At 48.3% G+C, this 21,603-nt stretch overlaps 1 protein-coding gene across 2 annotated transcripts in view; it reads left to right on the top strand.

Moving 5' to 3' along the window:
• Positions 1 to 21,603, top strand: part of PMS1 (PMS1 homolog 1, mismatch repair system component) — a 1,062,426-nt gene that overhangs the window by 775,474 nt on the left and 265,349 nt on the right. The window contains exon 11 of one of the 2 annotated variants that reach the window (XR_015308390.1): positions 10,311 to 10,797. Coding sequence is in view for 1 of the 2 variants with exons in the window: in XM_086955374.1 (XP_086811500.1) it covers positions 10,311 to 10,787 (477 nt within the window). In the remaining variant the exon portion in view is untranslated. The remainder of the gene's footprint in view (positions 1 to 10,310; positions 10,798 to 21,603) is intronic. The other variant, XM_086955374.1, reaches the window with a different exon arrangement.

Genomic DNA, 21,603 nt, shown 5'->3' with positions numbered 1-21,603 from the left:
GCCTGTGGATAAAATACATAACTATTTGGCAAGAGGTGGCTCGTGAAAGGGTAGTAGGCATTGCTTGTGCATACGTCATCAATTTTTGTCTTACTTTCGCGTTAAAGGCTGTCCATGTCCTTAGCGCCTGATATTCGTGCCACAGACTTACTTGAGAAGTTCAATCTTCTCTGAAAAGGACCGTTGCAAAAGAAACACTAAACGGCAATGCCCCAGCCACCTGTAAATATGTTCGTGCACTTTGCGTTTTTTTTTGCCAGTGATAGGTTATGCAGTTTGTTTCTCTGCCAATCCGATTTCTACATAGCCGCCATATTTCAGAAACTATCAATGTTTGTAATTTCAAAAAAAAACAACTGAAATTACCTTAGCGCCCTTTTTTAAAGATGTTTGTTCGTTTATATAGTTTTGTGCAGAGCGTATTTTTACGATCAGTTACACATGCACCCAATGATATAGTGCTGTTACTTTTGAAATATATTCTCCGATCTTTAACTAGGGCTCAATTTAGTATAAACTCCATCTTGTCCAAAATAGAAGTGACCCCTGTCACTCATGTCTGCCCACGTGTCTCCTCACAATTTCTGCAGCACACAGTTCAGCTGAAGTTTACTTGTTTATTTACACTGTCCTTGTTTATGATACTCTTAATGAACTTACTCCAGCTCAGTCACAAACTGAAACCTTAAACTCAACGTCCTTACATTGATTCACTGTGCCCTATCTATTCATATAACACACAATTGTTCATGCATCGTGTTTGTTTTAGCTGGTCCGGACCACATCAGCACAGAGGTGGGTAGAATTATCATTCATGTAGTGCGATACTGCTTAGGTGCTAAGGCAATATGACGCTTAAATTATTCTCCCTATTTTGCTGGCCATTTGGGACTTCTGATATTGCAATTCTCTGTACTGCTCTCCAATCAGAATATCTTGCGCATTGACTATGTATCGCTCTTTTTTAAAAATTTGCAATAAAACCCTTTAACTTTTCACTGATTTAGAACTCAGTTATTGAGTGGGCCTCATGAAATTGAGGTTGAACACCGTCTCCAACCCAGTGAAAGTTGCCATTCTGATTCAGGATTTTCTTTTGGGTTTCTAGAAATTTAGGGTACCCCACACCTACACATTGGTTGTGTCTATGTGCGTAATTTCTGATTGAAACGTTCTTGCTGACTAAATATATAATAGCAACTTGTATATTTTAATTAAACGGACTAGTTATGAATGTTGGTGGGATTGCGTCACTCACTTAAAAAGAGGCCATCGAACTGGGCCTCCTAGACCTAATTTTAAGAGGCTTCATCCATTCTGCCACGGTTGAGTCACATTGTCGTGTTTGAAGTGTTCATCTTTTAGATTGCTGCTAAGCACATTATTTTGACTCGATTCTTCGTAAAAGACGAGGACTGGATTAAATCTACTTGTTATAACCTTTCTGTTTTGATATCAGCCGTTACTAGCCCTTTATATTAAAGGAGTGTTTGAAAGGGGAGCTTGGCTATTGTAGTGGATCGAATAAACTACATTAACAAATTCAGCAATTTGTGTTTTTACTGCGAAGATTGCAGATGTTCTTCATCTCAGCTGTCGCTCTATAGGTTCTTGAGTATGATTTAGCGCTTTTCCCGGGGAGCCATTTAGGTGACTTCTTGGGTAAACTAAATATTGGTACCACATGTGAAAGTTACAATGTTAGAACTGCGAATGCCGACTTTTGGCTGGCCCTGTTTCCCGCCCTGCTGACATAAAGGCATATTAGGCAGACTCAGGCATTTGAACAGTCACTACATCCAAGGAGTCCACGGCCAGACGACGCACTGCTCTTATCGTTTCATTGCTCAACGAGGCCTTGAGAGCTGCCTCTCCATATCTTTGTAAATTAAATCACCGAATGACTAGTTGTAGTTCACGGCCACTTACCCTGCAAGATTTATACACTTTCCATGTGATAAGTGCGCTGGCAGTTAATTCTATGGCTGCATTAATGCGGTGCTTCATCCACAATTAGTGTGTGAAACATGGTTAGCAGCAGTTTGCGGAGCCATGTGGCCAGAGGCCAGAGACATCAACATGCCTACTATGTCCTCATACAGCCCCATCTCTTGGCACTGGAGGGAGGAGAGGATTACGGATGGGTGAATCGTGATTTATTTCCTTGAGTGGCCATGGGGAACCGGTTTGCAGAACACGCTCCTTTAGCCACCTGCACAGTGCTGGCCACGATTCCAAGAAGCAAGCGCAGGGACTGGCGGCATTTTATTCAGAAAGAGAATCGAGATGCAAGCGCCTTTCTCTGTGTCTTGGAAGGGAAGAATATTGTAAGCTAATTTTATCAAGCGAATAAATCAGCCTCCACTAATCCTCCCGTTCTCTGTCCCTGCTTAATCACTACTTGAAAGTACTAACTTTTTTGGGGGGAGGGGGGGGGGGGGTGAGGGGGGGGGTGCTGAGTTTCAGAGTGCTAGTAGAAATTCAAACCTCCGTCTGCACCATTTCCATTCTCCTCTTCTACTGTAAATTATTCTATGATTAGTAGTGTCCATTTTATGCAATTTAGAATTTGCCTATTGATTCCATCTGTGGAAAAATGTTGCGCATAAATGTTTGCATATTTTGAAAAATGAGTCCGCTTGCAAGTGACACAACAACATTATTATTTACTACAGTTTAGACTTAGTGGCTTTTGCACATTGAAGGCTGTGGGACCTAGACGCCGTAGTTTGAATTTCTGCTTATTTCCTGTGTAAATCACATTATCTACCGATATGTCCATTTTTTCATCATCTTCAGACTGCAGAAAGGAGTTACATTCTGTCCTCTCGAACAATTGAAGAACCTTTGGTCAAAATTGTCACTTTATTCCTCAAAGTCCAAATTTCTATTGATGAGAAGCAAATATGGTATACTGGCAGCATCCACAGCATGGTCTGGGACTACCGACCACCCCCCGCCTCAACATGCAAACAATAATTACCAATAACGTAGTAATCAGTCAAGCAACAGAATTCTTTGGAAGGCAGGGGGTCTCACGACCCCCGGCCGTATTTATTAAAATATGAAAACAAATTAAAATGAGTAAAATAAACATTATTTACATAATTATTAAATTAAAAAATTCAGACATTAGATTTACAGCAAGTTAGACAGGTATGATGGGCTAACCTTAACAAATGTCTAATACAGCGTGTTTCCTAACCGAATCTAACATCCTACATATCAATTTTGCATTCTAATAATTTTTTGGCCTACGGCAAGGTCGTTAACCGGTGTCAGATGCTTTCGACAGCTACGCCCTCACGTCTGAGTGTGCATGCGTGACAAGGGCCCGGTTACCGGGAGAGTTCGTCCCTCTCCTGGTTACTCTCGTACGCTCCGTGAACTCCATTTAACCAAAAAGGAGGGCCCTTACACTCGCGCCATTTGCTGACATCATAGTGTATGTGCGGGGTGGCTACCAGCCTGAGGAAAGCGCAACTCCCTCCCCGCACCCTTCCAAGCAAGCGGATATCCTGCCCCTGAAGTTCTAGGAGAGACCAGTGGCCCCTCCCCCTGGTCAACCCCATTCGCTAATGGTGCCGCCCCCTAAGGACCTTAAATTGCTGCTCACCGATTATGACCTTACCGCCTGACCAACCTAATAAATACGACAATTATAACCTATAAAGGGAAAAAAGGCCTAAGGAAAAACAAATTAGTAAATACGCATCAACACAACCAATTAAGCACATTTCATTTAACATTGCCTGTACACTGGAAAAAGGCCTAAGGAAGAAAAATCACATCCATAAATACAGCGTTGAAAACCATCACCCGTAATACCTACCAACGTCCCACTTGAATTCTGCTAACAGGGATGGAGGGTGGGGAAAATTAAGAGCCACACAACAGGGCGAGGAGCGAGCCTGGGAAGCGCAGGCACAAAGAGGGTGCTTCCCGCGCTCCCCAGGCTCTTAAACCCCCCCTTGCCTTGGTCCCGCCCCCTTGACCCGGAAGTGCTCAAACTACTTCCGGGTCAACGGCGGGTCCCACCAACCAATAGGGGCAGGGGAGGGGGGACGTGCCCAGCCATGCATGCGTGGGGGCCGAGCGGCCACCCCTTTCCTTAATCCAGCTAACGCACACAAATATTTAGCATAAATTAAGTTTTCAGTGCAGTATTATGCACTGAATTGCATGCACTGAGCATAGTGTACTATGGGACCAGAGGGTGTAGGTAATGGCCAGAGGTGCTGACTTTGGAGCTGGGGATCCAGGTTCAAGTCTCGGCGTTAGCTCAACATCCTGTGATTCTGGGCAAATCCCTTAATCTACCTATGCCTAGAAACAGCGCATAGAGACCCTCACGGGTGATTAGCCATGTATACAAATACGAGTATAAGTATTACTATTATTATGGTTTGCCCTATTTTATTCGTCAGGCAAGCTTTCATTAGGACTTAGTTGTACAATGTCTTGCCATATCTGAGTATTTGACGGTCTGGGCATGAATATTCAGTATTGAGAAGTGGAGCCGGTAACAAGGGCAGAGAGATGAGACAAAGTAGGTGGCCCTTTAGTCTGTACTCATGTTGCATAAAATCACCATAAAGCCATGCAATAATACGTTTCAAGATTACACTTCTCCTTTTATAACAAATCTGAATTTGAGTTAGGGTTGTTACACCATTGGGCTGTTTACAGGAACCTAGAATGATTAGGGTAATATATTGAGTTGGGAAGGACCTCTGCATAGACAAGGCACAATAGTATGTCCAGAACAGGCTTCTCCAACTGGTATCTCATGAGCTACTGGTAGCTCTCCAGCTCCCTGCAATAGGTTTCCTATGTGCAGCCCAGTAAACTAATTAAGAAGCTTTTCCTTAGTTGAATTAATATATCAAAAACACAACAGAGAGAGATAGGGTCAAAGGGATATTTTAAAGACCTGCCTCAGTACCAATCCCCAATCTACACAATAATAGTAACCAACAGAACTAGGGTTCTAATATAAGCAATGCCACCTAGTGCCTCAGCCAACTCCAAGAAGTGAATGAAAAATAGAAGGGCAAAGAAACAGGCGTGTTGTGAATAAGAGAAAATCATTGAGCAGAAGCTTGGATTCCCATCAATTGTCACTGTGATCAATCTTATCATTTGGTTATCCTCCCACATGGATGATTTGTCTCTTGATCATACGAGACTAACTTCCAAACAAGGGGAGATTCGCTCAATGGGATCAAAAAGTTTTTTATTTTGAACTGGTGTTGGAACTGCTGTTGGTCCTGGTTACCCATGTTGTCATTGTTGCCAGTGTGCTCATATGTATTAGGTCCCTCCAGCTATGTGCTCCTGGCGGTAGGGTGCAGGGATCACTGACCCCGGGTCCCGCCTCTACCCTAGAACACACAGTGTCAAGGGCATGAGCAGACCAACCTCACGCGTCCACACATTTTCACCACATGTTAGCCATCGGGCTACACTGCAGTGTCAACACTGCAGCTGGCACATGGGCTGAAGAGTGAGATCTGCACAGTAATATGCAATTGTGCAGGTAGGATCCCAGCCTCCCATGACCATTACCCCCAGTGCGAGACCACAGCGATGATGTTTACTTCACGTAATCACTCACCGGAGTATCCCCCTATAGTGTGCCCCCTCACCTCGGCACACCACTGCCGCAACCCAATACACGCAGACACGGGCAACGGTAGCCGCCTCTCTGAATCATGGAGACAGAAATTGAGATGCGCTCAGCCCCATGCTGACACTACTCTCCCAGCAATACTATAGGAAGGGAGTTAGAGGGAGGAAAAAGGCTAAGGCTCACCCTCCAAATACTATATTCAACATAAGGTCACTGTTACCAGATACCTGAGAGCCTTGCCGGTCACTATAAATCCATTCACAACACTCAATGGGGTTGGTCTGGATGATATAGTAGATAGAAAAGGAGAATTGCTCTTTTTCTAGGTGTCCCCTCACTCACCAGGGTTGCCCCGTGGTGACATGCTTCATCATTGGGGCCATCCCAGTCCTCTACGGGCTGGGGCGTGCTGCGACTTGCGAGTTACGTAGGAGCACTTACAATTGACTATGTGTGGTGCGGGTGTGATAGTGGAGTGGACTAAGTGATGTGTTAAAAATACCTGCCCAGTAGGTTTTCAATAAAATTTATTCTTGCCTCTAGGTGGTAATATTAAAAATGGGGTGGATCAATAGGGGCCCCTAAACGTAATGTGTTAAGGTGTACCTATCAACTCCTGTCAACATGTTTCGTGCATACCCCAAGCACTTCTTCGGGACTACACAGGGACCAGCCCTGTGTTCGCCACTCCTTAGCTCTGCAATGAGTTATTTTTAATTAAATAAATAAATGCTACTCTCCCAGCGTCACCCAGGCGGATGTGCAGTCTCCTAACCATCTGCCTGCCGGTCTGAATTGCCCTAGGTAGTTAAATGTATTGGACTCCACACACAGTCTATGTGAAGTCAGGTTGGCAAACAGTAGGAACGGTTAACGGTCTCTCGTGCCGAGCCCGCTCAACTTGCAATGCCCCAATCAGGTCCCAGTCCAACTCGGCAACTTAGTCAGGCCTGGGCCCAGCACTCGGCACACTCCTTCCCTGGCAGCTCACCTTACAGCTTCGGTACGATGATGTCAGGTCCGGTCTATACCCAGGTCCAGGATCTCTCTTGAACTCCCCTCTGGCACTAGGTACCCCTCAGATGTTTGTGTTCACAGGGCCTTTGCCAGTGGCGTAGCACGCCAACCATGGCCACTGAGTCTCGGGCATTATGAAGTCGGTATATTGGTCCCAGGCGAATTCCCAACCTTACTGTGCATGCTACAGCGATCATGTGTAAAGGATGAAGCCACTAGCGGATGGATGTTGAGCAGATAGTTCACTCAGCCAGCAGAGCCCCACTAATGTGCGGCCATCTTGAAACCCGACTCTCTGGCGCCGCAAATGAATATGCTGTGTTAGTTTGCATGCGTTTACAACACATGCCATTATAACGCAAGTCGGAACAATATCTTGCTGTAGGGGGGGCGCTGGATTTTGGAATAGTATATTTTACTATTCTAACTCCAGTCTGTGTAACAGTAGGGAAGGTGTTGGATTTTAAATCCAGCACATTCTGCCACCTAGAGCAAGTGGTTGTTCTGACTTGCTTTGTAATGGTATGTGATGTAACAACGCACTTGTTGTAACAACCCCGTTATAATGGCATGCATTGTATCGCTTGGGTGGTTACCAATGTTTACCGCCCCAAAACCCTCATAAATTTCAGGGAGAAATTCTGGGTAAAAAAAACCTCTTATGCATTGTATGTTTGTGGTATGTGTGTAGCACAAACCTAGCTAAAATGCACCAGAGCAGGGTTCAGAGTCCAAGGCAAGATTACAGTCAATAAGTGACTGGAGGGGAAGATGGGTTCTCAGAGTGGGGGTGATGAGCTGTTACCTTTTAAAGATTCTGACCTGTGGCATCACATTGCTAACTCTCTGAAACCACTTACATCTGACAGTGGGTTACAGAGTTCAGGCTAAGGCTGTAACTACATTGGTGGAAATGCTTTGAACAAGGAATCATTTGACTTACGTTTGCCACTTTATGAAAATATTGCATTGAAAAGTTAGCTGAGGTTGACCAACCAATGACAAACATATTATTCAACTTGTATACAGCAGACTTGTTTTTAGCCCTAAAACATGCGAACCTGATCGCTTCTAAAATTGGGTCTTCAAAGATAACATTATTGCAATATGCAGATGACATTGTGCTAATGAACCACTCGTGAACTGGGATTCAAAAAGCCCACCTCAAATACCATGAAGTAAATAAAAAAACAGTTAACAAGTCAAAGGCAAAAATGGTCATATTCGGACAAAGTAATAAGAAATGAAGTGCCTCCTGGAGCCTGGGTCCACTGACCAGCCAAAGGTCAAATGTCTATAACTATCTGGGCATGTGACTGTCAGCAAAGGGTGGACCGAAAACCCACCTGGGACACCTGAAAACGTTGTCAGCGCTAATCATTACATGACAAAGTCAGCTTAACACAGCCCTAGAGAGCCCTTCTACAAGCACCCATTCAACGGGTCCTTCAGGCCTCTCTCTTGCCAGCACTCACCTTGGGACAGGAGGCCTTCCTGGAAATCTTCACAAAATTACTCGACAAATTTCAACTCCAAGCCTACAAGAGAATTTTTGTCTCACGACCTATACAAGAGGTTAATTAATAAGATTAGAATTTGGCCTTGAGGTACAAAGGTGGTCTAACATGGGAGCATTCTTAAAATACCACCAGAGGATCAATAATGCTCTGCCGAACACCCTGAAATAATTATTTAACAGATTTTTACCACAAAGCCAAACCAATGATCGAACTACTTAACCAAAGCAGCGAGTACACTTCATAGACATGTCTGTGCCAAATGTTGTCTTTTTGTGACTTTTTTCACATTTGGCCTTTAAAAAAATTCTTAAACAACATATAAAAGTACAGGCAATAAACACCGATGTGGCAAAACTAAAAACCAAGAGCTCGCCGGCATGCACTGTAGTGGCCGTCTCATATGATACTGTCCTCTCGTCACAACTGAGACCGCCAGCCATATCTCTGGCACGCAGTAGGAAGGACATGCCTACAACAAATCATGGCTGCAAGTTTGATGTGCATACAAACCAAAGAGCTGAACCCTATATGGCACTCCCTTTCCTCCTAGTGCTGTCATGTGGTTTGGTTTCAACTTTGCACTGTGTTATGTTAGCATGAGGGTGTTAGAAGTTTAAACGCCATTTTCCTTTTCTGCAGCCTCTGCACACAACACATTTTGTTATTAAAGCTTTTCGCCTAGTTGAATATGTTGCTTCACACAAGAATAACATGTTTGCTTATAATATCAGCCTTGCTTGGTAAGCTATGTCTGTACAGTGAGTGCCGAGGCCTTCAAGGTTATTTAAACACAGCGCTTGTTGTTCGGTTTGATAAGTTTACTGGCTAGACATAATATATATGCAGCTGTGGCCAACTTTGGAGGTTAGGCACAATTAATAATTCACTACAAAGAGCATGAGTTACACATTTGATGAATATTCGCATGCAGAGAGTTGGTGCAGGAGATGATGTGATCCATTTCTGCTGAACCCAAAGGTATGGGCCCGCCCTTCTAAACCCAAAGAGACCTTCTGTAGGTATAATATAATATACTAGCTAGGGAGGGTAAACCGAGGTTCTATTTGGACCTTTTCTCTTTAGCATTTTAACATGCTTTCGCCTTTTGTATTCTATGGAATAGTAACCATGCTGTTAACCTTGTTCCTTATAATATGTTTGCTTGTATTAGCTAAGATTCTGCGCTTGAGAACACTGCATTAGAAATAAACATTTCAAACTCGCACGTGTCCTCATTTACTCCTGGTTCTGGATTGATATGTTAGTATACCAAAAGAGTGTTCATGTGTTCCACGTTACCTGAGGTGTTCTAAGTCCATGTTCTGGGTTGTCTAAAACATTGGGAGTCGGTAAGAACCAATGAGACACTGATTGCTAGTCTGGTAGGGGATTTTGGATACTAAGGTGAGTTTTGGCGCACCCTAATTCACTGAGGTTCTAAGTCTCTATGCACAGTTCTGTGTAGGAGCAGAATCCCTGCTACAGTGCAGAATATGTGGAAATCAAATGGAAACTTTTAACTACTTGCTGGGCTGCTGTCCTGTCCTTTTGAATGCTCGTTGTGCCTTGCTAAAACCTTTGTTCTTTGAAAACAGGATACGAACTTGCAATGAGGCCATAAACTTGTTTTTTAACATAGTGAAGCCATGCTACCTCGCAAAATTTGGCAAGTACATTTCCCTGTTGCTAGTAGCTTTTAAAGACTTTGATAAATTGGACTAACACCCCAAGCATCACTGTGATGCACCATAGACTTTAACTCTGTCCTGCAAAACTGTTATGTATATTTAGATCATATGGCTCTTAGTAAATATTTTCTCCCAGATATCATCTGCACTTATAGTCCACTGGGAGGCTGCTCAAATGTTAACTCTATTCATCCTGTATTAAAGACATCATGTACTTTGTGTATAATTTGTACAGTCCTAGCTCTTTTGGACATTAATGATATGATTTGAGTATCGATCTTGCTTATGAATTGGCAATTTTATGGAGTCTATAATGAAATTGATCAGTACTTTAAGCCCTCGTATATAATTTATTTTTCTTTACACTAATTGCAAATGATTTTAATTAATTAAGCAATAAAGGACTTTGACTATTATATGAGTTTGACCATTCACTATTGCCTTATCTATTAGGTATGAAGAAAGAGCAGCTGAGGACCTGGAGAGATACACTAACCAGACAAAGAAAGCTGCAGAAGAGTGTATGCAGCGAACTCCAAAACCAACCGAAAAAAAACTGAGATTGGCTTGTGCGCAAAAGCCTAGAGCGAATGGACCTATGTCAAACCAGCAAATACTTGACACACTTTTTCAGTCCCAGAAAGAAAAGAAACCAAAAGCATACCCAGTGAAAATTGTCTCAGTACCCTTTACTTTGAGTTCCCTAAAACAACGTCTCCAGAAACTATCAGAAAAGTGTGAATCGAGTGGAGAGGAGCTTGCCCTGGTCAATAAACTGAGCTCTCCTGGTGCATGGATCATTGCTTCTAAAAAAAAGATAATGTTGCTAAATCCATACAGAGTGGAAGAAGCTTTGCTGTTTAAACGACTAATGGAGAATCATAACGTTCCTGCTGAGACACTGGATAACCCAATCATATTAACAGACAGGTATTATGTGGTGAGTGGGGGTTGACTTGTAGAATAAAGCAAAAGAGTGATAAGACAGCCAGAGCATTGATTACAATTTTGATCATTTTTCTACGTTTTGGTGTTCTTAGTTTTATTCGTTAATGCCATATCATGGATGTGTTGATTCATTTATTTATTACATGAGTTTCATAACATACTGGCCTGTAACCTTTATTTTATGAGAGCCCGCATTTTGATATACTTTAGCCAAGGAATATCGAGGGCCTTGTCTAAAGATGGACAATATTTAATATGTGCTCTGGTAAATAATGCCTGAGATTTAATTCATGTTAAATGCCACAGGCTGGACTGTTAGGGTTTCTTCAAAATAAACCATACCGGATTCTTTATGCAAAATGTATGAAGAAGTGCTCTATGGTTCGACAAGAAGTCCCCTTAAAAATTTACTGTTGGGGCGTGGCCAACATGGCGGTTGCACTTTAGCGCTGCTCCTCCACAAACCCTTTTATCTGTCATACGCCTCGACCTGTAGCCGACATCCACCGATTCACAACACATCAGGGAATCCGTATTTCAACACCATTGCCCTTCCCGCTCCCTGTGGTCTCCCTGGTGAATCCTGGCATGCTGGCAGAGCCATGCAACCCGAGAATGGTCCTCACCGCCTCGAGGAGCGAGACACTGCGGCTCACGGGCTTCCCTGACCTCGTTCTACTTCGAACTACCCGGGGAGGCTCCCACTGCTGTGGTCAGCATAGTTGGCTGTGACTCGCACTGGATAGGACCTAGAAGGAACACCTGGGATCATAGCGGACTGACGGCCGGCCAAACATTCCAGGCCGCTGCTGGCGTAGCTTTGCCCTGAGGTCGGCACGGGCCTTGAAGTGAGGTCCTCGCTGCCCCGCCGCTTGCTTGACATCTCCCTCGGGTGCAGGGGAGTTGCCCACTCACAGCCTTGTGCCTGGGTGTCAACACACCTATATAGCCTCTGCTGAGCTGCCCCGTGCGGATCTGGGACCGGAGGGGAACCCCACTACACTGCCACAAGAGGCCATCTGTGGAGGCCCCACCACTGAGGATGGTGCACCGGATCGAGACGTGGGTCAGGGGAGATCCGAAGAAGGTACCTGGGGCAGCAGAGACCCTTCTATCGTCAAGACATCCTGCACGACTCTACTGCATCCTGCGACTGAATCGTGGATCTCCTCATCAAAGACAACATCTCGACCCTTAAAGGTCAGGTCTCCACTCTGCTCACTTTAACAGCAGAACTTCACAGGCGCGCTTAAGATGAGTAGAGCCGCTCTTGGCGCAACAGTGTCCGCTTCATTGTTATCCCAGTGCGGGCAGAAGGGGCCAACACAAAGCAGATTGTGGATTATGTGGAGCCCTGGATCAAGTCCAGGATTCCAGACGATCGTCAATCCTCATGAAGGAGCGCACCGGACCCTGACCCCCAGGCTGCTGCCGGGGGCTTCTTCCTGATCTATAATAGCTCGCATTCTTAATTAAAAGGACAGAGATGCCATTCTTAGCGAGGCTTGGCAGCATCCCGACCTCTGGTGCGGAGAAGCCAAAGTTCTTCTTTGCCCAGACTACACTTGTGAGATCCAACAACGTATGCGTTCCTACACGGTAGTGTAACAAAAGCTTCGGGGCTTCAGTACCGCTTACTATTACCTGTGTGGCTCTGCGTCCTCCTTCTCAATAAGTCCCACTCCTTTTATACTCCGGACTCACAGAGGATGCCGGAGGGCACCTGATAAGGTACTGCCAAAGCCACTTAGACGCCGCACCTAGTCAGGGAGGGACCATAGAGCTGATCGGTCTCTCACGCCCACAGGGTCACCCAGAGAGCGTCACTGCCACCCTCCAGACAGGCTTCAAACCCTGCCTCTGAGGCGGAAGATGGTAAAGTAGGGGCTGATGGTCAACTTGCTGCACTCCCTAATCCGGCAACTCTCCACGCAGCCACTGACTTGTCCCGCAGCCCCACCATCTGATCGGTGTTGACATCCACTGGCTGCACATTCCACTCACAGCTCCGCAGCTCCACAATTGGATAAAGCATGACTTTACTGCTTGCATTACTTCTAGTTGTTGATGCTGTTTTATCCACGGTTTGACCATGTTTTACCTATCTATAATTTTCGCTCCTGGACTCGCTTTATACTCAGGGGTCTCCTACCTGCTTATGTGATGGTGGCTCTTGTCCTGTTTTAATAGTTTCTCCTGTAACAATATTTTTTTTACTTTTTCCCGCTTGTCTCTTCCCTCTTATGATGCTCATGAGATTGCGTTTCTCAGTTTTTTCCAAAAGGTTTTCATATATGGCATCAGATACTTCTAGGGTAGAAGCATGGGGAGTGGAGGGAGTTGGGAGATGGGGTTTCATTTGCACACTGTTGATCGATATATTTGTTAACCCTTTTTCTTCCTTCTTAGGTTTCATCAGGCACACTTGTTTTACTCCTGAACACAGTCCCGGGGTGACAATCTCCCACAATTCACCACTAGTACAACCCTCATTGATCCGTCGGACCCAACGGCTCCCCTCCATACCTCACACTAATCTCCACCTCCCTTATGTATGACCTTCTTATGTATGACCTTTCAGGTTTTGTTATGGAATGTCAGCGGTCTACTGGACCAGGTGAAGCGAGCGGCGTTTTTCACCTTTGCTCAGCCTCATCGTCCTGAGGTTCTGTTGCTGCAAAATACCCGTCTCCTTGGGGGGTGATGCCCCTTCTTAGCACGTATCTATGATAGGATCTTCCACACTCTGTACTCGCGGGGAGCTAGGGGAGTTGCTGCCCTCCTGCTCCTCTCTTTCCCCCTGGTAGTTACATGCGATCTGCAGGGTCGTTTTGTTGCCCTGGATGGCCTATTGGAGGGACGGGCGGTCTAACGGGTATGTGTTTATGTGCCTCCCTCTTCTTGGCCCTCTGGCCTTGGAGACCTCTCACGCCTTCTCTCATGCCTTCCAACGTGGTGCCTGAACCTAACTTGGATAGCACCGGACCCTCCTCGGTGTCTAGACAGGCCAGTACCCGTCATCTCACTGACTAGACCATGGCCCTGGGTTGCTGCGATGCGAAGAGATCCGGGCACACTCTGCAGTGGGAATTCACACATACATCAGTGGCTCACCGCGCCCACCCTCGGATAGATCTCGCCTTTCCACCAGCACTGATTGCCAGTTGTTGACTTTGGTCCAGATTTTGTCCCGCGGAATATCAAACCATTCCCCTGTGCTCCTCCACCTTTTGCACCTGCCTCTGGAACAGTGTCCCATGTGGTATTTGAACACCGGATACTTCCTGGACAAGAAATGTGTCCACTTTTAGGTCCAAGCTCTGGTATTATTCCCATCATAACTAGGGCTAAGTTACACATACGGAAAGCTTATGGGCTGCAAGTAAGGCAACCCTTTTGGACTCTGCTAGGAGCTATGTCAAAGCCCAGGAATGCTACCACTCTGCTCTTGTCACTCCATTGGAGGCCCAGGCACTTCGTCTGGAGCAGCAGTTGGAGTCTACTCCTCAGGTAGATGCCGCAAAACAGTTAGGTCTCGACCACGAGGACATTCAGCTGCATTTTCTAGAAGTGGCCAAGCACCTCTGGTGGACCGCAACGCCTCAGATTTACGGCTTGGGGGACAAAAATGGCAAGTTGCTCTATTGGTTGGTCTCCAAGATTGGATAGCTCTGGCCAATCCCAGCAGATCCTTGCTGGGATAGCCCAAGCTTTTGGACACTATTACCACACATTGTATACAAGACCAGCAGACACAAAAGCAGCTGTGTCTGGATCCTTCCTTAATTTGGACCCCCTTCCCAGGCTGTCCTCATCTGACAGCCGCCTGCTAGACTAATCCATTGTGGCGGAGAAGATTGGAGAGGCATTGTCTAGTATGACCCCGAATAATATCCCAGGCCTGGATGTCTTCCTATGGAATATTTTACTACGTTCAGGGAAACCCTCATCCCTTTCCTTCTGTCATTATACAAGGATGTCTGCCACACCGGGTTCTTCCCGTTGGAGCTGTCCTCGACCACCATAGTAGTAATACCCAGGACGCAACCTCCATCCACGTTGTGTGCAACCTACAGGCCGATAACCCTCCTTCACTGCGAGGTTAAAATGTTTGCTTCTGCATTGCCTAATAGGCTCAAAAAAGTCTTAAATGAGAAGGTACAACCAGGCCAGTGCACACCATCACGGAGCACGGGACACTGTATCCGTCAGCGCCACGTGACCTTGGCCCACCCTCATCGGCTGCTATCATATCTAGCCTTGATTTTCATTTACTTTGAGAAGGCTTATGATGCAGTGGACTGACTCATGCAGATTGTGTACTGCTCTATCTTGCGCGCCCGGTGCCTCCAGTTGCTGGAATGCTTCGAAAGAGCATCCGGCCTATGAATGAACTCCTCTAAGTCATTACTGGTTCCCCTGGTGCTGTTCAGAGATTACTTTGACTGGCAGACTAACATCCCTATCCGCCGGTTTAATTTTAAATACTTGGCCATATGGGTCTCTCTACACCTGGAGCTCACTTGGTCCTTCAGCCTCCAACCCCTGATCAAAAAGCCAAGCCGGACCTTATCAGGCGGTGGGCACTCTCCCTCAACGTCCTCTGGCATAAAGCCCTCTTTAAGATGATTACCTTCCCGTGCTTTCTCTGCTTTTCAGAACCTACTGCTCCGCTTGCCTCAGGGATGGTTCTCTGCTCTTAACAGCACCATTAAGACATTTGTGTGGTGGGGTACTGGACACGTATAGCCTTTCCAAACTGTCAATGGGAATCTACGATGGTGGCCTCGGGAGATTATTCTCCACCTGCTATTTGTCTTTCCACCTCCTTGTCCTCCATGATTGGTTCCATGGGGGATGGTCTAACCCCGCCTATTGCCTGAAACCCTCACTGATGGGTTTCTCTCAACTACAGGCTATGCTGGATGGGTCCCCAATCTCTTTCTCTCCCGGGTGGTGTTCCTCACATGGCGTACTGCTCTCCGCAGTGTACAATGGGAAGCCAGTCTCCTGCAACAGACACAACTCTGGCAAGGCACCTGGTTAAACGAAGTAGCCTTGGTCCCTGGCTTCAACTCCTGGGATCTCATTGGTATCACAGGACTTGAGGATGTATGGTCAGGGACGCACATGCACTCCTTCCAAGACCTTCAACAGACTTATAACCTTACACATACCCAATTTTACAACTACCTCCAACTCAGACACGCTCTCCAGGCCCATCCTGGAATATCTTAGATCTACTGCACACTTAATATCAACTCCTCTGGTTCATTTGACCATCTAGGAGCCCATTGGGAGAGCTGGGTGGGACCTGTGGAGGACCTGTGGAGGACGAAGACTGGCACGACTTGCCTTTTTTTTTTATATATCTCCTCCCAATTTGGTTATGCTTGGCGGGCATACGCCCCACCCGTGCATGCCCTTGATGCGGAGTCGACCCAGCAGATTCTTACCACATGGTATGGTTGTGTGTGGTGATACTTGAGTACCAGACCAAGGTGACCCGTGAACTGTTGGAGTGGCTGGGATGGGGAGTTCCCTCTGTTGATTCTCCTTTGGATGTTCGAGGGATCTGGGGGTACGAGGGCCGAAAGGGCATTCTTGAGCACAGCTCTCCTGGTGGCGAAACGAAACATCGCAACTCAATGGCTGTGCCCCTGACCTCCTACTCTGTTGAAGGGGAGCTGGGGCGTAGACTGGTGTGCGCAGCAGGAGTGCGTGGTTTTTTAAGCCTGCAGTTGCCCCCAGAAACATGGGTGGGTGAGGGGAAAGTGGCTGAGTCATCTTGATTAATTGCCTATGGAACTGTACTTGTGCTCATTCTTCATGTGTACTGTGACTGACTTACGAGATGTTCCGCCCCACGTGGAGACTATACATCATATTCTGTTAAATGCTGTGTTCATCCTGGCCGGCTTTGCTGGCCAGAAGCTCAATAAAGTTTGTTATAAAAAATTGTTATCTGAAAGAGACACGTTAGTTATAGATTCCTTACCTTAGAATATCCCCAGGCGTCAGACTGGATCCGGAAATGTTTGCGTAGCAATACCCCTGCGCTTCGGTAGGCGTTGTCTGTGGCTCCGCGTCCGTCGTCGGCGTCGTTAGCGCCAGAATGACGTCGTCGGAGTACTTAGATGCCGCCCATGCGCGCTGACGTCCGTTCTTCTTTTTTCCGGGCCAGCTAGCGCAGATCCGGAGAAGCTCTACCCCTAGTTATTTTTTTACTAAACCTTTGATCTTTCTGATCATTCTTTTCTTCGAGTCTTCGACTCTATTGGTGCCGGTAGGGATGGCGGGGTTCAAACCCTGCTCGAAGTGCGACCGACTTATGACGGTCACGAACCCCCATCGCTGGTGCCTGAAGTGCCTAGGCCTCGATCATGACGACCGCACCTGCTCCGACTGCCGGGCCCTGACGTCGAAGGCTAGGCGGGAGCGGTCCCGCAAGCGGCTCGAGCTCCGGCAGTCGGCCCCGCGCTACTCCAGGTCCCGGTCCCACGGGAGGTCGAGGGACAGGTCGCGAGGTCAGAGTCATCGCAGCACCGGGAGTGGACACCGGTCGTCAGGTTCCAAGTCCTCAGGTAAGAGGCGTGAGAGGTCGGAGAGACGTCATAGTTCCTCCGACCTACCCGGACGCTCGCAGGATGCGGCCGGGGGCTCGGGCGACACTGCCCACGCGGCGCCTGCCCCACACCTTTGGGTCCCTGGGCACGGCGCGACGCCGGAGGAGATCGAGCGGTACCTCATTGCCATGAGGTCCCTCCCTCCTCAGTCGGGTTCCGTGGCACCTTCGGGCCCAACGGTCCCGTCTGGAGGCCCTAGCGGGTCGGGTGCTTCGGCCCCGACACCGCCGGGTGCTTCGGCCCTGGCGCCGCAGGACCTCACTGGATCCGCTTCCGGATCCGGGTCGTCGCCGGTTGACCTCGCCGGCGCCGGCCCCACGGGTGTCGCGCCCGTTGTGGACGCCGACCCCAATGTTCCCTACGGTCCGACTCTGGCGCCGCTTCCGACAGCCTATGGAGATTTTTATTTCCATGAGGAGGCCCCATCTACTAATCCTGTTTTACAGGTAACAGGTGACGAGGAGGATTGGGAGGGGTCTGAGGACCCTCTGGCACCAGAGTGCCAGTCTCAACAGGACTGGACATATGATCTTGGGGAGGCCAGTGGTCTTGACACATCGCCAGACACTGGATTTACCTCACCTCCGACTGTGGCTTCGGAGGAGGGGTCTACATATAGTGTAGTGTTGACGAAGGCAGGCAAAGCCTTACACCTTGAGCTCCCCGTCGCGGCCGTGAGGACTAACCTCCTCACTGAAGTCCTCAAACCGCAGTCAAGCTCGAGCGAACCTCTGCTGCCGTTCATAGCGGCCTTATGTGACGTTCTTGTGGGCACTTGGTCCAAGCCCGCCACTGGCCAGTCTGTGGATAGGAACGTGGCCAGAGGCTACCGCCCGGCCCCGGGCGACCCATGCTTTTTGTCCACCCATCCCACCCCCGAGAGCCTGGTCATCAAGGCCTCCAATTCCCAGACCGCATTCCCGTCGGCCCCGCCCGACCGGTAATCCAAGAGATACGAACAGTTCGGGAAGAAGGTGTTCTCGTCTGTAAGCTTAGGGCTGCGGTCTGTAAATACCGCCTGTCTCTTGGGCCGCTACACCCACACTCTGTGGGACACGGTTGCCGAGGTGCTGCCACAATGCCCAGAGGAGGTCCGGGCTAAACTCGCCCAAACCCTTGCGGAGGGCCGAGATGCCGCGCGTTATTCCATCCGCTGTGGGCTGGATACAACAGACTCACTGGGCAGGGCAATGGCAACGACGGTGGTGGTTCGACGCCACGCCTGGTTGAGGTCCGCCAACTTCTCGGCCGATGTCCAGGCCACACTTCTGGACATGCCGTTCGATGGCCGTCGCCTCTTCGGCGACAAGGCAGACCATGAGCTGGAACGTTTTAAAGACTCCAGGGCTACAGCCAAGTCCTTAGGCCTCGCGGCCCCACGCCAGCAAACGGGTGCCTTTCGCTCTTTTCGTGGCCACGGAAGGGGCGCCCCCACACGTGCTGCCAGCCACGTGCCGCAAAATGTTCAACAGCGCGGTGGCGGCCGTGGAAACCGCCGTGGCGGCGGTCGGGGTCAACGGCGAGGCCAGTCCACACCTCCCTCTACAGCACCCGCCTCAAAACCTTTCTAGTCCGAGTTTTCAGGCCCATGTGACGCCTGTGGGAGGCAGGGTTCGCCATCACCTCTCCCACAGGCGCACTATCACGTCGGACAGGTGGGTGCTGCAGATCGTCCGAAGGGGCTACTCCCTCCCCTTTGAGGCGACCCCTCCATCCATGCCACCGCATTGCCACCGCGTGTCGGGGGATCACTTGCAACTCCTGCAAGAGGAAGTCACGGCCCTCTTGGCGAAGGGGGCCATCGAGCGCGTTCCTGGGCCAGAAGTAGGGTGTGGATGTTACTCCCACTACTTTCTGGTACCCAAGAAGGGCAAAGGGGGCCTACGCCCTATCTTGGACCTGCGTTCCGTCAACGGCTTCCTCCGGAAGGAGAAGTTCAAGATGCTGACTTTGGCTCAGGTCTTAGCTGCCCTGGACCCGGAAGACTGGCTGGTAGCGTTGGACTTGCAGGACGCTTATTTCCACATCCCCGTCCTGCCGGCCCACCGGCGTTATCTGCGGTTCACGGTAGGCCAAGAACACTTTCAGTTTACCGTGCTCCCCTTTGGCCTTACCAGCGCCCCACGGGTGTTCACGAAGGTGATGGCGGTGGTCGCAGCTCATCTGCGCAGGTTAGGGGTGTCAGTCTTCCCCTACCTAGACGACTGGTTGTTGAAGACGGGCTCGCCCCAGACAGTCGTCAGCCACCTCCAGACTACGGCCGACCTCCTGCATTTGCTGGGGTTCTCCATCAATGTGCCGAAGTCGCACCTGTATCCCTCTCAGAAGCTCCTCTTCATCGGAGCGGTTCTCGACTCGGCGCAGTTTCGGGTTTACCCTCCCGAACAGCGGGTTCGGGATATACAGGCTCTGATTCCCATCTTTCAGCCGTTATCCCGAGTCTCGGTCAGGTTGACGCTGCGGCTTCTGGGGCTGATGGCCTCCTGCATCCTTCTGGTGCATCACGCCAGGTGGCGGATGCGGGCTCTGCAGTGGGACCTGCAGTTTCAGTGGGCCCAGCATTAGGGCAACCTGTCCGATCATGTCTTGATCTCGGAGGGCACTGCTAGACAACTGCAGTGGTGGCTCACGGACCGCGACTGGGTCAGTGGCAGATCCCTTTCCCTAACCCGCCCGGAGCGCGTGGTTGTGACGGACGCGTCCCTCCAGGGCTGGGGAGGCCACATGGGAGAGGCGGAAATCAGAGGCCTCTGGTCTCCGGCGGAGTCCCGGCTCCATATCAACCTTTTGGAGCTGCAGGTAATTCGTCTAGCACTGAAGGCATTCCTCCCCTCTGTCCGGTGGAGTGTAGTGCAGGTGTTCACGGACTACACCACCGCCATGTGGTACTGCAACAAACAAGGCGGGGTGGGGTCGTGGACCCTATGCCAGTAGGCTCCGCGCCTCTGGCAGTGGCTGGAACATCAGGGCGTAAGCCTGGTGGTTCTGATGTGTTTTATCTAGGAACCCGATTCAATATTGTGACTTTATGCCCCTATACGGCTATAATCAATAATATCCCTATAATGGTATAATAATCAGATCCATATTTCAGTAAATCGCCCCTGCAGCCCAAGGCATGGCAGAAGCTTCTTCCTTAGATTCCTAGAGAGCACACCGAGTTCTTTCGACACACCAAACCTCCAGCAACCTGGGAAAGCCCCGCTTGCTTTGTTTTGATTTGTAATAGAACTCCTGCAAGCACTGTAAGAACGGCCAGTTCTTAGTGACATCTTTAATGACGTCTTATGTGGAAACCTTACTTCAAACTCGGCACCTTTCAGGTATAAATATACCATTGTTGCCTTAAGCAAACACACGGTGGTGATTCTGGAGCAGAGCAGCTAATCTACTTTCCGAGAGCCCAGCAGAAGCGAGAAGCCCACGGACGCTGCCCTTCCTCTTTGACGCGCTGAGAAAGACGCTATCTTTTCTCCTGCCGAGAAAATCCAGCTCCGGCGTTTCCAGCCTACCCTTGCGGGTGACTGGGATATCGGATCCTGAGAGGGAGATACCAGACCTCCTACATTCTATTCCCAAAGTACAGTGCTGACTAAACCCTTAGAGAGAATTCTTGAACAGATCCTTGGCAACAAACCTACTTAACTTAAACTGCTACTTACTTACTCCTTCCCACGTATTAGACTTAGGTCAGGTACACCAGGGTAGGCGTATTTTAGAAGCACCAGTTGAGCACGTTAGCCTATGTATATATGTTTTATCCATTTTAAAGTGTCTTATGGCTAAGAAACCATATCAATGCTTTTACAGTATTATTTCATAATACTCCTTTTACTGTACGTACTTTACTTCACAATAAGTATTGCAATTGTGGCAATTAATTTCTCTTGCATGAGAAGGAAGACTGCTCAGTAAATAATACCTTTTATTGAAAACGCCCGTCTCTCTATTCTCTGCACCCTGGTGAAATTAAATATGCACAACTGACTGAGTGAAATAGCTGTCTATTGTTTCACAGGACTCTAGAGATTGACTCTTATTCTGAGGGAGCAAAGTTTTCATGTTTATGCGGTTGTCCTATTCAGTCAAGAAAGTTTCTAGTGACCTCTGAGTTAGCTGGCGCAAACCTAAATTAAGTCTAACATAGTCAGTAGAGACCTAGAAGACCTCAG

The sequence above is a fragment of the Lissotriton vulgaris genome, chromosome 2_1, assembly GCF_964263255.1.
Source record: "Lissotriton vulgaris chromosome 2_1, aLisVul1.2, whole genome shotgun sequence".
Lineage (NCBI taxonomy): Eukaryota > Metazoa > Chordata > Amphibia > Caudata > Salamandridae > Lissotriton > Lissotriton vulgaris.
Note: the sequence above shows the minus strand (reverse complement) of the source record. Positions and strands in the feature narration are given on the sequence as shown.